A 13,244-nucleotide genomic window follows, 5' to 3' on the forward strand; every position below is an offset into this window, starting at 1 on the left:
ACCTGATCTGTTTAGCTGTTACTGGGATCTTTTTTAAAAGGACTTAATTTCAGTCACTTTTCCTATACTGTTTTGTAGTGGTTGTTTTTACTATGTAAAATGAAAGGTATTTGAAAAATGCTGCTGCAATTTAATTTATACTACATGGAAGAGAAGCTGGATTTAGTTTGAGATTTTGTAAAATGCTTTGTCTATATACTACGTAATCTATTAAGCAGATGCGGTCCCGTATGTTAATGCAGTATTTGAGACTTGAAACACAAGTGGCAAAAGATAGCTTAGGGACAATAGCTTAGACAAGCAAATTGCTTGTCATCATTTGCTTTTCTGTAACCAGGTCGCTCCCCCCGCCCCCCCTTCCCCGCTAAATCTCTCCAGAAAGCTGGATTTTGTGTTAACGTGGGTGTGTCTAGATTTCACCTCCTTAGGAGGAAACCTCTCCTCCTTCCTCCTCCCCCGAAAGGCGGGAGCGTGTGGTTGGGGTGCGCATAGTGCCATCAATCCCCCATTTTTCTCTTCAAGGGCGTTAGCGACACCCCTTCCGCTCCCCCCCCCCCCCCGCCCCCCCGCCCTTTTTTCCCTCCCCATAAGAAGTTTTTTCCCTCGCGGGCACCTTCTTTTCCCGAAGGGGAATCGAAGAGCATCTCCCTCCCGCACCCCGCCGCTCCTCCTCCTCTTCCTCCTGCTGCTGCGGGGCAGAGGCCGCCCCCTCCCGCCTCAGCCGCCCCCACCTCAGCCCTGCAGCGGTTTTCTCCCGGCCCCGCCCCTTTCTCACTGCGCCGCCATCCCCGAGCGGAGGCTGAGGGCGGCGGGGAGGAAGGGACCTGGGCTGGCGGAGGGATAACCGGCTTCCGCACACAGACCGGGGCGGAGGGATCCATACGCTGGAACCGCCCGTCGGCGCGGGAGGGAACGGAGGGAGGGAGTGATGCGGTACGGCCGGGCTGGCTGAGGAGAGGTGGCCGTTATTTGGGAGAAGAGGGTGGGAAGGGGAGCTGGTGCGGCGGAGGGGTGGTGGCAGAGCGGCAGACGAACAGCTGGACCCGGGTTTTAGGGCGTCGGGAGCTGGGGGGGTGGAGGGGGCTGAGGGGAGGGGACGGCACGGCACGGCCAGCGCGGGGGAAGGGCGAGGTTGTGGGGTGAGGCGGCGGCGTGTGCCGGTCCTGTCCCTGTGCTGCGTGGTAGTTCAGTGGAAAAGGGAAGGGGTTAGAAAAGGGAACTGATCTAAAATAGCCTCCCATCCCTGCTGGGGGCTGGTACCCCCTCTGTGGGCTGCCTGCGCCGTTGTGGGGGTGCAGAGGGGTTCTCTTGTCTGCAGAAGCAGCCTAGGGGGCTTAGCTGTGAGGGGGGTGGGGGGTCTCTGCCCCGCTCCTTCGCCTCCCCTCCTTTGGGTTTTGGTTTTCTTTTTTTCTTTGAAGGGGTGGGAAAGGAGCAGGATGAGCTTGCAGAGTTTTACTGGAATTTCTCCTTCCTTTCTGAGGAGCTGCCGCTGCTGAAGCAGATTTTTCTTTTTTTTTTTTTTTTTTTGTCTGATGCAGAATCGCAGTAGCTAGGCAGCCTCCCTCTTTGCTTTCCTTCCTTCCTTCTATGTAGGTATGTAGGAAGGGACAGACATCAATGGAAAGGCTGAAATACGCATAGATGGACTTTCAAATGCATATTTTTATTGAAAGAGGAAGATAAATCCCAATTGCCAGCGCACTGACTTTTGTTGCTGTGGCATTGCTTGGTAAAAATGGGGTTCACTTACTCCAGCTAAATCCTCGGAGCATCTCAGAGAGTTACTGCAGTGAAGGACTTCTCGTCTTTTTGCATCGGAGGAGCTATATTGATGTTAACCATTTTTTCGTAAAATGGAGAACGAAATATTCACACCCCTTTTGGAGCAGTTCATGTCTAGCCCTCTTGTCACCTGGGTAAGCATTCATCTTTTTCCTCACACGTTATTAATTTATTTGCTTATTGTTCGAAGATAAATGCCTTGCGGCAGAGAATGAGGTGGAGTTAGTGTCACGGTGGTGATGATTATGTTTTAGGTTAAGACATTTGGACCGTTAGCTGGAGGAAATGGGACCAATCTGGAAGAATATGTGGCGCTAGTGGATGGCGTGTTTCTGAACGAAGTCATGCTGCAAATGTAAGTGTGTGCACGTTGTGCCTTGGGCTTATTTTTTTCTGTTGTTTTATTTCTCTTGCATGTTTTGCTCTTTTATGAAGGCTCTTTTTCCCCTCCATATTGACCCTGGTAGATTTCTTTCTTTTATACTTGAAGGAGTCACGTGGTCAGTTAAGAGACTTCAGAGTGTAGCAGATACTCTGCAGTTTAGTTTCAGTGTGATGTATTTGCAGGATGTATAGTGTAATACAGGCTGAATCATGAGATACAGAACTTACTGGAAAATTGGATGACTGTAAATAGCTTCTCAGATTTCCACTGAGAAGCGTAAAGGTTCATTCTATTTCAAGTCACGCTCATAAACAATATTTTGAATAAATTTGCCCATACAAGAAAAAGCTTTTCATACGTATCTTAGATCACATGACCTACAACTTAAGGATCATACACAAGTCACATAATGTTGTTTACTGAGCGAATGGACCATCCTTTAACTCCTTCTGCTTTATTTTTTACAATTCCAGATTAAAGCCCATAGCAGCTATGCAGCAAAGCTGAAATTTTAATTGAGTATAGAATGTTTTCTGGCTATGAACCGCTGAAGAAACTTTTTATAAATTGTTTATTGAAAACTCTGATTGTTAGAAAAAATTCTAAATAGCAACTTTTTGTTAATCATAGTTTTGACTGGAAGGTTGCCCACTACTGTAATGCTAGAGTAACACTTTTGCCGAGTGTCTAGCGATACAATCATAAAAATGTTACCAGTGGGAAAAATTTCTCCGTACCTTTTCTTTTTTCCCCACTGATATTTTAAGCTTTACAGAGAAATAAATCTTTTGTTTGTATAGGTATGAAAAAATGTAGGCTTATGGGTGGCTGGACAGATACATCAGCACGTGAGCAGCTTGTGATGACAGCTGTTCCTCAGGAACACTGCTCAGTGATGGGCATCCTTTTACTCTGTTTCTAGTTTTTACTCATATTTAGTACTTTAAAAGTTTTTAGTGTTGGTATTCAGCTTGTATAACTAATCTGTGTTAAAAGGTCTACATGTTACTGAGTTTAAGGTTGAATTTGCGTCCTTTTGAAACTACTGTTTGTCACCAACTTCTGTGAATTCCAAGTATTTATTTCTGTAATACTGAGAAACACAGAAAACTTAGTGGAATTGAATTTACTGAAAAAAATCTTGAGCATATTTCTGGCATATTTTAATAAGAATTTTAAGTGACATGTCCACCGAAGCATACTGTATTTTACAATTTTTTTCTTGGACTAGGTATAAATTAAGTAGCTAGTCAGTTATGACCATGTATTTAATATGTGGAGCTTCTATTTGGTAAAAATGTTTGACAGCTGGAAGGCAGATTTAGTGTTGGAACTGGAACAAGGTGATTTTGAAGAATATAATGTTGAAATTAAACTTTCTCAGCAAGTTTCTGGAATGCTAACTATATAAAATCGTATCTGATAGTGATGTGGGAGTACATATATGTGAAATGGAAAGCTGCAGAGAGGGAGCATTCTTACACTTAAGGCACCGTGTGTGGAATTTGGCTTTGACTTTGTATGTGCATCTTTGATTCCATACCGTGATTACTGTGGTTTACTTTAGAGGAGTTGTGTATGTATGTATAAAAAACCACACATGGGAGATGTAAACTTAAACTCATGCGGTAGCCAGAACAATTAAAAACTGCTTTAAAATAGAGGTATGTGTAAAAGGACTGCTGTACAGATAAAATTAATCTTACAAATTTATTTTACACTGGAGGCTGTATTTTATTTAAAATACATTTTTTGGGGACTGAAATGTGTTATGATTGATTACTGCTTAGAATTGAAATTGAAGTTTACAGAACTGTATTCTTATTTTGGAGGGGTTTTATTTGTTTTGGGTTTTTTGCCAGGATTGAAAGAAGAAAAAATGTTTCATGTTTTGCAGACAGAATCTATCTCTGGTGAAGTCACTGTGGCAACTGTGTTAACTTTTAGTCCTGTTCGCTTTACATATCCACCTATTAAACATGTATCTTCATTTGCAAAAATATTTAAAAGATGCAGCCCCAACTAATCATCAATATTACTTATTTTCAGTATTTCCATTTTATTAGTATTTCTCTTTTTTCCCCCTTCAGTCTTAATTACCATATGTTGAGGAAATGTGGCAGAAAAAATTGTCATGTGACTTCAAAAGCAAAATATTTTTCTTTGGAATGTTTTATTTCTTTTAACGTTCTCAATGACTGACTTCATGTGAGAAGTAGAGATCTGTGGTTAGGAGCTGTGGCACTCTTAGAAGCTGTAGAGAAATGGTGTTCTTGCAGGAGTCACCAGGAGTGCTGTTTGTAGAAATATGCAGAAAGCACCACTAGAAGATGATTTTTTTTTTTCCTTGAGTTCTGTTATGTTGTGCTTACTATTTACACTAGTTTTGAGTTATCTAAGGCTGTCAGTACTTTGGTGTCAGCTAAGGACTTTGTGATGTGGGGGTGTTGTAGGTCGTTTCCTGTGGTTGGAAAGTCATTGCAGCATGAGATGCTTCAAAGGGTGTTAAAAGTATGAACAAGTGGAGGCTGTTAGAGGTGCTGCTTCATATATTATTTAATACTTAATTTATATTTGCCAAATGTTGAAAAAACAAATGCTGTGACCATAAAAGTATCAATATTGGATTAGGCATGGTTTGTAAACAGTTACACAGTCAAAAAAAGTGGCTTTGTTACTTAGAGAAGGGGTTTTGTTCAGTTAAAATAGAGTTAATCCTGCCTGCCATCAGCTACAAGTGAGAGTTTGTCAGTGTGGCATTTGTTTCTCCTTGAGCTTGTCTAGCCCATATTTGTTTTCAGCAATTGGAATGATTCAGACAGGCGAAAGAGATGTCAGCATTGGAATAGTTGCAGGATAATGGTACCATGGTTGGGATTTATCAGCATTGGGTTTATTAGTACCTCCTACATGAAAGAGAATAATTCATAACATTCCTTGTATGGCTTTTGCTTTTGCCTTTTTGGCTGTTTTAGTAGATGTGAAAATTACACAGATTCCATGCAGGGTCCAGTTACATCTGAAGAGCTCTTCCCCTGCTGGAGATGCTACAGGCCAATTTTATTATTTTTTAAAAAATTATTTTTTTTTTAATTTAGGAGAGTTCCAGTGTTACAATATTAGCTCCTAACTTGAATGTCTCTCATTTCCTGTTTAAATTTGGGTCCAGTTCTTCAAAAGTATTTGGTTACCTGCCGTCTGCTGGGATCAGTCACTTAGAAACCCATCTGTCTTTCTAAATCTGAGCCTTTATCTTTGTGTTCTTTGATACAAAAAGGGGTCATGCTTCTTGGAAATAAATCAGAATGCGAGAGATCACTGCAGTGGTGTTCTGCCGTGGCAGGGAGGTGGAGGAACATACCAAGAATACTTCATATCTTTACTTTACCTCTATATCATAATACTAACGTTATGAAGTACTCATATACTTGAAATATGTTGCGTATACTACTAAAATAAATAGAATGGTATAATTCAATGGATCAGTCACCTCTTGCACATCTAGGTGCCATTACAGTAAAATAATACTTAGTTGTCCTAGAGATATTTTTCCAGAACTTGACTAATACCTCTTTTTTTAATCTTAGTATTGTGCTGTTTATATACTCTTCTGATCCAAAAAGATCAAGATGTTCTTACAGAAACACTGATTTTCTGAGTGGTTTTTATTTTAATTTCTGATAGGTCTTGTTCTTGGGTGTCCGTTAATTGAATTCCAGTAGGGTTGTGCAAGAGATGCTGAAGGTCTTTTAGTATGAAATGTGGTTCCTAAATTGACATGTCTTACTAGTTCCTTTGAATAAAAATAGACAGCTCCAAGTAATTACAGGATTGGGACTTGCATTATATTTAGCACCACCATTAATATTTGGTCAAGTAACAAAGACTTGAAACTGTATTTAGTTTTAAGGGTTTTATTTTACTATGCTTTGTATTTGTGGAAATGGATCTGTTTTAAAGGAACTATTGGGCAAATATTGGATGCAGAATCAGTAGTGTATAGAACCAGACTCTGAAACTGAGTTAACTTAATCCACGGTTTGGAGAACCGTCTGCTTTCATCACGGTGTTTTATTCATAACTTTTCTTAATTGAATATGTTAATCGATACTATCCATATCAGTTGTTGCATGCAGACATGCTGAAAACTGCTTCAAAGAATGAAGTTCCTTATTGTGCTTCTGTTTTTCTCCCTTTTGCTGTTCTCCCACTGTTTTTTACTAACTGGATCCACATGCAGGCTTTTCACCCCCATAGAATTTTCCAGGTAGACTGGCTAAGCGTTTCCTTCCACCAGTCTGGTGGTATGTGCCTAGAATGTGACGACTGCTTCATTGAGTCCATTTCTGAGCTCTTAGTCTTTAGTTGTATGCTTTTTTCCAAACAGTTGAGCTTGCCAGCCCATACTTCTGGCTTGCCTATATCTTTCCCTGAAAACTGGACTCCGTCTCTAGTGCTTGAGCCAGCTGCCTGGCTCTGTAAAAGAGTGCAGGAACATGCGCTCCCATCCAATTAACTCTTTCTTGCAAAGAAGACCAAATAGCAAGAGGCAGCTTCAGCCAGGTTCTGGCTGGGTGGGGAAATGGAAAAAAGTTTTGTGGAAAATTAAATTGGTGAGTTTGGCAGTAAAATATGAGCATGTATTCTAGAAAAAAAGTCAAACACTGTGAAGTCTGCGCCTTTCTCCCTTTCTTGAAGCGAATGGATCTTGAAGCGAATGGAGCTTTTCAGACGTGCTCTGTCAGGCTTACACAGGTGTAGGGTAGGTGTCACTCTGGTGGTTGGTGAAAGCTGTTGCTCTTACAAGTGGTTCTGCAGCAGTAGGGCCCAGATTTTTCTTCAGGAAAGATTAATTGATAACACTTAGTTTTTTCAAAATAAACAAATTCTTGAATAAATAGTCCAGTAGAATGTGCACTGTGGCCAAGATCGTTGGAATTAAAACCTTTTGATTACAAAAAAGGAAAAGGTAGTTCTTATAGCATAATTATGATTAATTTTAGACTTGAATATCTGCCTGCAGTGAGCTCTGAACTGGGCAAATGAGGCAGACTTAGGCTGATACCTGCACTTCTGAGGTGCTTTGGTAGCTAAAGGGAAGAAAATGTGTGTTGAACATGGAATGCTTAGTGTTTGATCTTTGCTTATATTTCTGTTTCACTACATGTTTTATGCTTTTGTACCCTTTTCCGCAGTTGACATCCACTTTCCTTCATGCTGTTTACTCTGGTTTATTTCCGTGCAGTAAACTGTTCTGAGGTTCACTCTTGTTTCTTGCAGTATTTTCAAGATTAAGAAGTAAATAGTTTAATCTTCCTCTACATGTATACATCTACTTCTTCGTTCTCCTCTTCACGTGTGATCTTTAGTATCTATCTTTGACTCTGTGTTCTTTTGGTAGTGTACTACTTATCCTGTCCTTAGTCTAGGCTAGTAGCTGGGTCCAGGGAGTAAAAGATCAGTTAACCTCTGTATCTTATTAAGAAACGTTTTTATCATTTGAGTTCTCTACCTGTTCCATAAATAGCAATCTTAGTTGAAAGATCTAAAATCAAATTAACCCATTTCAGCATTGAAAATGTTCTGGCAAGGAGGCAACATATATTCACTATGGCTTTCCAGTTTTATTTTCAGAGTATTTTGCATTTCACTCACAATTTACATGCTGTTTCAAAGCTCGCTATAAAAGTAATTAATTAAACTTAGTACTAGCTTTCCAGGCTTATATTTTAGGTGTTTCATTGTCAGGTGGGTAAGAGTGTACTGTCAAACAGTTTCCTTCTGTAATTTAGCTCAGTTAAGTATATGTCAAGACTCATGTATAGTACTGCATTGAAGACTACAGGGCAGAGATGCCTGAGCGAGGTGATGGAGGAGCCAGAGCCACAGAGCACTGCAGTGCTGCTGAATACAGCTCCCCTTACACGAGGCAGTCAGCTTTGGCTGAAGCCACAGGACCACGTGGGGAATGCCACGAGTTGAACTTTGACCCAGAGGAAGACATCTCCCGGTTTTGTGCTAGTGGCTGTGCTGTGCGCTTCAGGGGTGATGGCTGAGTGGATCACCTAAGTGTCGTTTGCCCTTAGCAGCACCTAACACTGAGGCTGTGTGAGCTTTCCAGTTCCAGTTATGGCTGGCTGTAATATTTCTGTTTGCAGGGCTGACTTTGCTCTTCACCTGCCTCTGCTTCTGTGCTGCCACGGTCCTGGCTCCCTGTGTTTTAAGGAAAGGCAATACACAACTCGTTTTCCTCTAATTTTTGTACCAGAAAGGTTGGTTTGTCCAAGTGGCTGAGTTGCCTTGAGTCACCCTACAGTGTTGCCATATTTCTTGGTAGTATAGCAGCAATCAATTCCAAAGTTTTAGGCTAGCTAAAAATATCTTAGCTGGGCTCATCAGCTTGCATCTTTCACTTGCAATGCTGTGTTTCTTCAGTTTTCATGGCTAGTTTGGGGATCTCTAAACCACAAATCTTTGCAAGGTATTGCTGTGCTCTAATCTTTTTTTCAAAAACTAGTTTAGTTAACTGACAAATTAGTTGCTAAATCAAGGACATCATAATCCTGTGCTAAATTTGAGAAGCTTACTTCTAGTTTTTTCCTCATTTGTTCTTTAAAGAAGGGACTTTCTAGCTTTGTGTTCTTTTGTATGTTCCTCTTATTTTTGGTTCCTCCTCCTATTTTTCTAAACGAAATACCAATTTGTTGCCTTCCTCATCTTTCATACTGCACCACTTTTCCCTATGTAGCAATTATTTAGAGATCAAGATGTGTTTTCAAAATGCTGCTTTGTTAGAGCACATAACCTCAGTGGTCAGAGATTATTTGATAATAATTGTGTGGGAGTCTCCATTTGTTTGTTTGCTTTGCTTTAGAGAATCCTGTATTTATGCCTTAAGATGCTCCAAAGAGGCATGGCCTCTTAAACAGTTGTTATCAAGCAGTATTTACAAAATGCGCCCCTTTGTTTCATTGGACTAATTGATGTTAAGGCAATGAATCAAAGCAAGGCTACTACTGCTTGACCCAGACTCGGTTGGTGTGCTTTCCCATGGGCCTACTCTGAGGAAAAAGCAAAAATTACCTTAAGTTGTATTTTTGGATTGGGAAATAGTAAAGGATGAACTTGTAAGTGGCTTGTATTATATTCCCAACTGTGGAGTGAATCTTTGAATCTGTGGTGCACATTTAGATGCACTTGAAAATTTGCTTCCTTCTCTATAGTGATAGGAGATAGAGTCCACTTAGGTTTATTACAAAATTTTATCTTATTTTAAGCTGTAGGGAGACACTTGCTCTGGGTTTTGTTTGTATGGTATCTTTGGTTTTTTTTAAATAAACCCTTGAGCAAAAAATGTCTGGTGTAATTTCCTGGTAGCTTGGGAATATACTTGCTGTGTATTTATTGTGTACAGCAGACAAAAATAATACAGATGCAAGCTGATGTATGATAGGATGTCAACAAATGTCATAGGTACAAAGTGCTGGTTTGCATCTTAGCAAGGATATTAATATTAATGTTTGAAGATGAAAAGAATGCACTTCTTTACAGGCCTTTATATATGCTTATCTTGTAGCTTTGTGTAGTTAACAGGGGCAAGGTCCTTCATGTACTGCTCTATTTAAATCAGTAGGGGATAGTACATGCATCGACGTGTGTGCCGAATTTGCAGCACATTTCAGTTAGTGTGCTGAAGCAGTGAAGTTGCTCACGGGGATAAAATTTTTACAAGAAATGTAGCTTGTTTTCTTTGGCAATCCCTTTACGTCCAGGAGCCTTGTGTTTGCATTTGTCTCATTCTCTGTACTGTTGCAGCTTCCTATCTGTGATCACAACTTTCTGACCCTGGTCAGTTACAGGGAGGTGTTAATCACCACATCGAATATTTTTCAGTTAGGCTGTTAATTATTGGACCGAATAGATCTTAAAAGTTGAACTTGTTTGGAAAGTAAAAAATCTTGACCCTGAGAGGGAAAATAACACACGGTGCTAAAAGTAGAAAGCAAAACTTCAGTATTCATTATTCTCAGTACTTAGAATATGGACATACCCCAGAAACATTATTGTGTGTCCGTTGTAAGCTGTATGCTCTTGCATCCTCTTGCTGCCTTTTTGTTTTATTTTAATTTGGAAAGTAGTATAGTGCAAGTACTACAGTAGTCTAATTCTACCTTTTAAAACAATATTTGCTTAGGCCTTTTGCAATTAAAAACCAAAGACAACCCTAAATCAAACACAACCTCAAAAAAAAAACCAAACAACCAACAAACCCAAACCAAGAAGACTCTTGTAAGATGTTTAGATGTGTTGAAGTAGTAAAGTATGTTTGTCAGACTTTCTGGTTCTCATGTTTGCTCAAAATAAGTTTTGTTTGTCAACTTGTTTCTTCTAGGTATTCTCAATTATTTAATACTCAGAAGCAGGAGAGTCTATTTTGCGTGACAATATTAAGAGTTCTGTGATGGTCTGAATCCTATAGATTTTCCTTTCCATCAGTGAAACTTTTTGATTTGGTGGAAGTCAGCTTACATTTTGCTAGCTGTGGAGCAGAGGATGCTCCCTGTTCTCACAGATTGTTGTGAGGAGCTCACCCAGGTAACTCCTGGGTATTTTCAGTCTTTGGCAGAAAGCTTTTTTTTTTAACATAGTACCTTTTTGTGTGATAGGAAAAGAGTACATCTGACAGTCAAGTTCAAAAAACAGTAGTAGAGTTGTTTCCTACTGTGTGATGATAAAGACAGCTGTCGCTCTGTAAGCTTGGGAGTTATGGACTTTTAGGAGGTGTTAATTCAGGGATAGAAGTGTATGCTTAGTAAATGACAGGGTAACTGTTTTATTTCCTCTCTTTTTTTGTCCTACATTTTGCTTATCTGCATGCATCTTCCTTATTACTATTAAGGAAAAGAGAAAGGACAAAAGAAATCTGGGTTGTTCTGGTCTCTGGTTTATTAAAACCCTGGAAGGGAGAAATTAAAGATCAGTCACCAGACTTCTTGAACATACTATGATTTTTGTCTGGCTGTATGCACGCTTACGTGTAAACCTGCGAGCATACAGATGTGAGGGGATGCTCTTCATGCAAATAATACCACTTACAGTGGGACCACCCGGTAGTGTAGTTGAGCAGAGCGGCCCTGAGGTTGTGAGGTGCAGCAGGTTCATATTGGTGGAGAAGGGAGAGCAGGGTTACCTGGCACAAAGGCTTGTGGCACTGCTTCAGATACAGCTATTCTAGCACGCTTCAACCATGAGTAATTAGGCAGTTCCTCTGCTGTGTGTGCCAACAAGAGAGCTTAGGCACTGCGCAGCTACCCTGTGAGTAGTTCAGCCTGGTAAGATGCTGTAGAACTAAGGCAGGGAGTAGAAAGGCTGCGTATGCTCGGTATCTACTCATATATTGTTGGCAGTGTTCCCTGTGATCCCCACCAGCCAGTCGATTTGTTGGAGGCCACTTGGTTATGTGTTTGTTTTTTTTTTAAATAGGCACAGGGCTTCAGCCTCCTAATAGCTTGTGATGTTGGACATAATCCCAGTAAAACGGGGTTTTGTGCAAGGTCCAAAAGGCTTATGACGTTAGACCTGCTTCTAAAGCTCATGTTAGCATGAAGCAAAAAAACTTCGATAGAACTGTTGAAATTTTGGCACATAAAGTCAATCTTTGCCAAGTGCAGAGTTTGGAAAGTGTCCTTAAATTGGGATATTAATACGCACCTTGCTTTGTGGTGAAGGCTATCTCAACATTTGTAATATCATCTTTAGATGTTTGAGCAGATGTCTGCAGAACTACCTGAACATTTTAAGTGTACGTTGATTGCTGCTCAGACAGTATTGCCTCAAAGGTTTTACAAGTAAGAGGGAGATTGTTGTAAGTGCCTGCTAAAAAGGCAAGGAAGAGCAGTTAGTATAAATCACGCTATTTGTTTGCTTATTGCAGGTTAGGATTAGAGCATCCTTTTACTGGCTCCTACGTAAGCACACAAAGATAAAATGCCTAAGCAGGAATTGAAAGTGAACGCTTGAGGAACTCCAGAGTGTACATTCCTTGTGTCTTCAGCAAGTCAGACTGCGGCTCTCCAGCTGTAATAGTCATGTGTGCATTGTGTAATATCACTGGGCCATCACATCGTTCGATATCATCAATACATTGCAGCCTTAGGGCTTGCATGTTTTGCGTGGTGCTCTTCAAGAGGTTGAAGGATTTTATGGCCATCTGTTTTTCAGATAAGAATGTGCCGAGTTAGTTCTCTGCACGCTTCAACAGTGGACAGTCTGTCTCATGAATTATTCTTTAGGGAAGTCATCCATTTCTATCAATGCAGAAATGGGGATGAATATGTGCCAGAGGTATAGAAAAGGAGTTAAGATTTTTTTTTCTGTATCTTTTTTTGATAGATTTAGCATGGAAATACTTTTTGGCAGCAAAAATTGATCATACTGATAGATGCAGGAGGCGTCTGAAGTGTGCCATCTTTTACCAACATTTCTGGAACGTGCATGATCACAAGGTTCAGATACTGACAATGTTGTACTTCAGAATCTTCTTTCCTTCTCAAAGAATACCCATTTTTTTTTGATACTGTGACTCCTGCAGGCCAACCCTTTGACTGTCACTGATGATTTTAAAACTGATTCAACAGTACACTGGTGAAGGCTGGTGCTCCTTTTGTCCCATATGCAGACGTGCTTCCGGTAGCTTCATTGCCTCAGTGTACTGCTTTGTCTGGTGTTGCCTCAAATGTTTAAAAGCAAATCAGAGATTATCAGTTATTCTCCAGTGAAGGCCCTGGTTTTATTTTAACTTTCACAGTAAAGGGACCCTGCTGTATTAAATTTCTTTGTAAAATACATTCTGTACCTGTTTTTTATTTTCTTGCTAATAGTAAATAATGGAAATGCTGCTTTGTTATTTGGAATCTATAAAAAAATTCTGGTATCAGTAATTATTTAAATATTTGGTGGAGAGCAAGAGTGAGTCTCAATATTCCAATTAAAGTGACTTTGCAAAACTTATAACTTTGTTAATAAAGCAACACTTATGTGTAAAAGTGAATGCTGTGCTACTGTAAGCTAAAACACA

The 13,244-nt window shown here is 40.2% G+C and overlaps 1 protein-coding gene across 12 annotated transcripts in view; it reads left to right on the top strand.

The window, feature by feature from the left end:
• Nucleotides 1–817: 817 nt before the first annotated feature.
• CCDC88A (coiled-coil domain containing 88A) overlaps nt 818–13,244 on the top strand; it is an 82,624-nt gene continuing 70,197 nt past the window's right edge. For 3 of the 12 annotated variants that reach the window (XR_010372133.1, XM_064446877.1, XM_064446884.1), the window contains exons 1-3: nt 820–933; nt 1,539–1,916; nt 2,037–2,137. Coding sequence is in view for 11 of the 12 variants with exons in the window: in XM_064446877.1 (XP_064302947.1) it covers nt 1,854–1,916; nt 2,037–2,137 (164 nt within the window). In the remaining variant the exon portion in view is untranslated. Of the gene's footprint in view, nt 959–1,538; nt 1,917–2,036; nt 2,138–13,244 lie in introns of all 12 variants that reach the window. The other 9 variants (XM_064446885.1, XM_064446887.1, XM_064446882.1 and 6 more) reach the window with 8 other exon arrangements.

Source organism: Phalacrocorax carbo, chromosome 3 (assembly GCF_963921805.1).
Source record: "Phalacrocorax carbo chromosome 3, bPhaCar2.1, whole genome shotgun sequence".
In the NCBI taxonomy this organism is placed as follows: domain Eukaryota; kingdom Metazoa; phylum Chordata; class Aves; order Suliformes; family Phalacrocoracidae; genus Phalacrocorax; species Phalacrocorax carbo.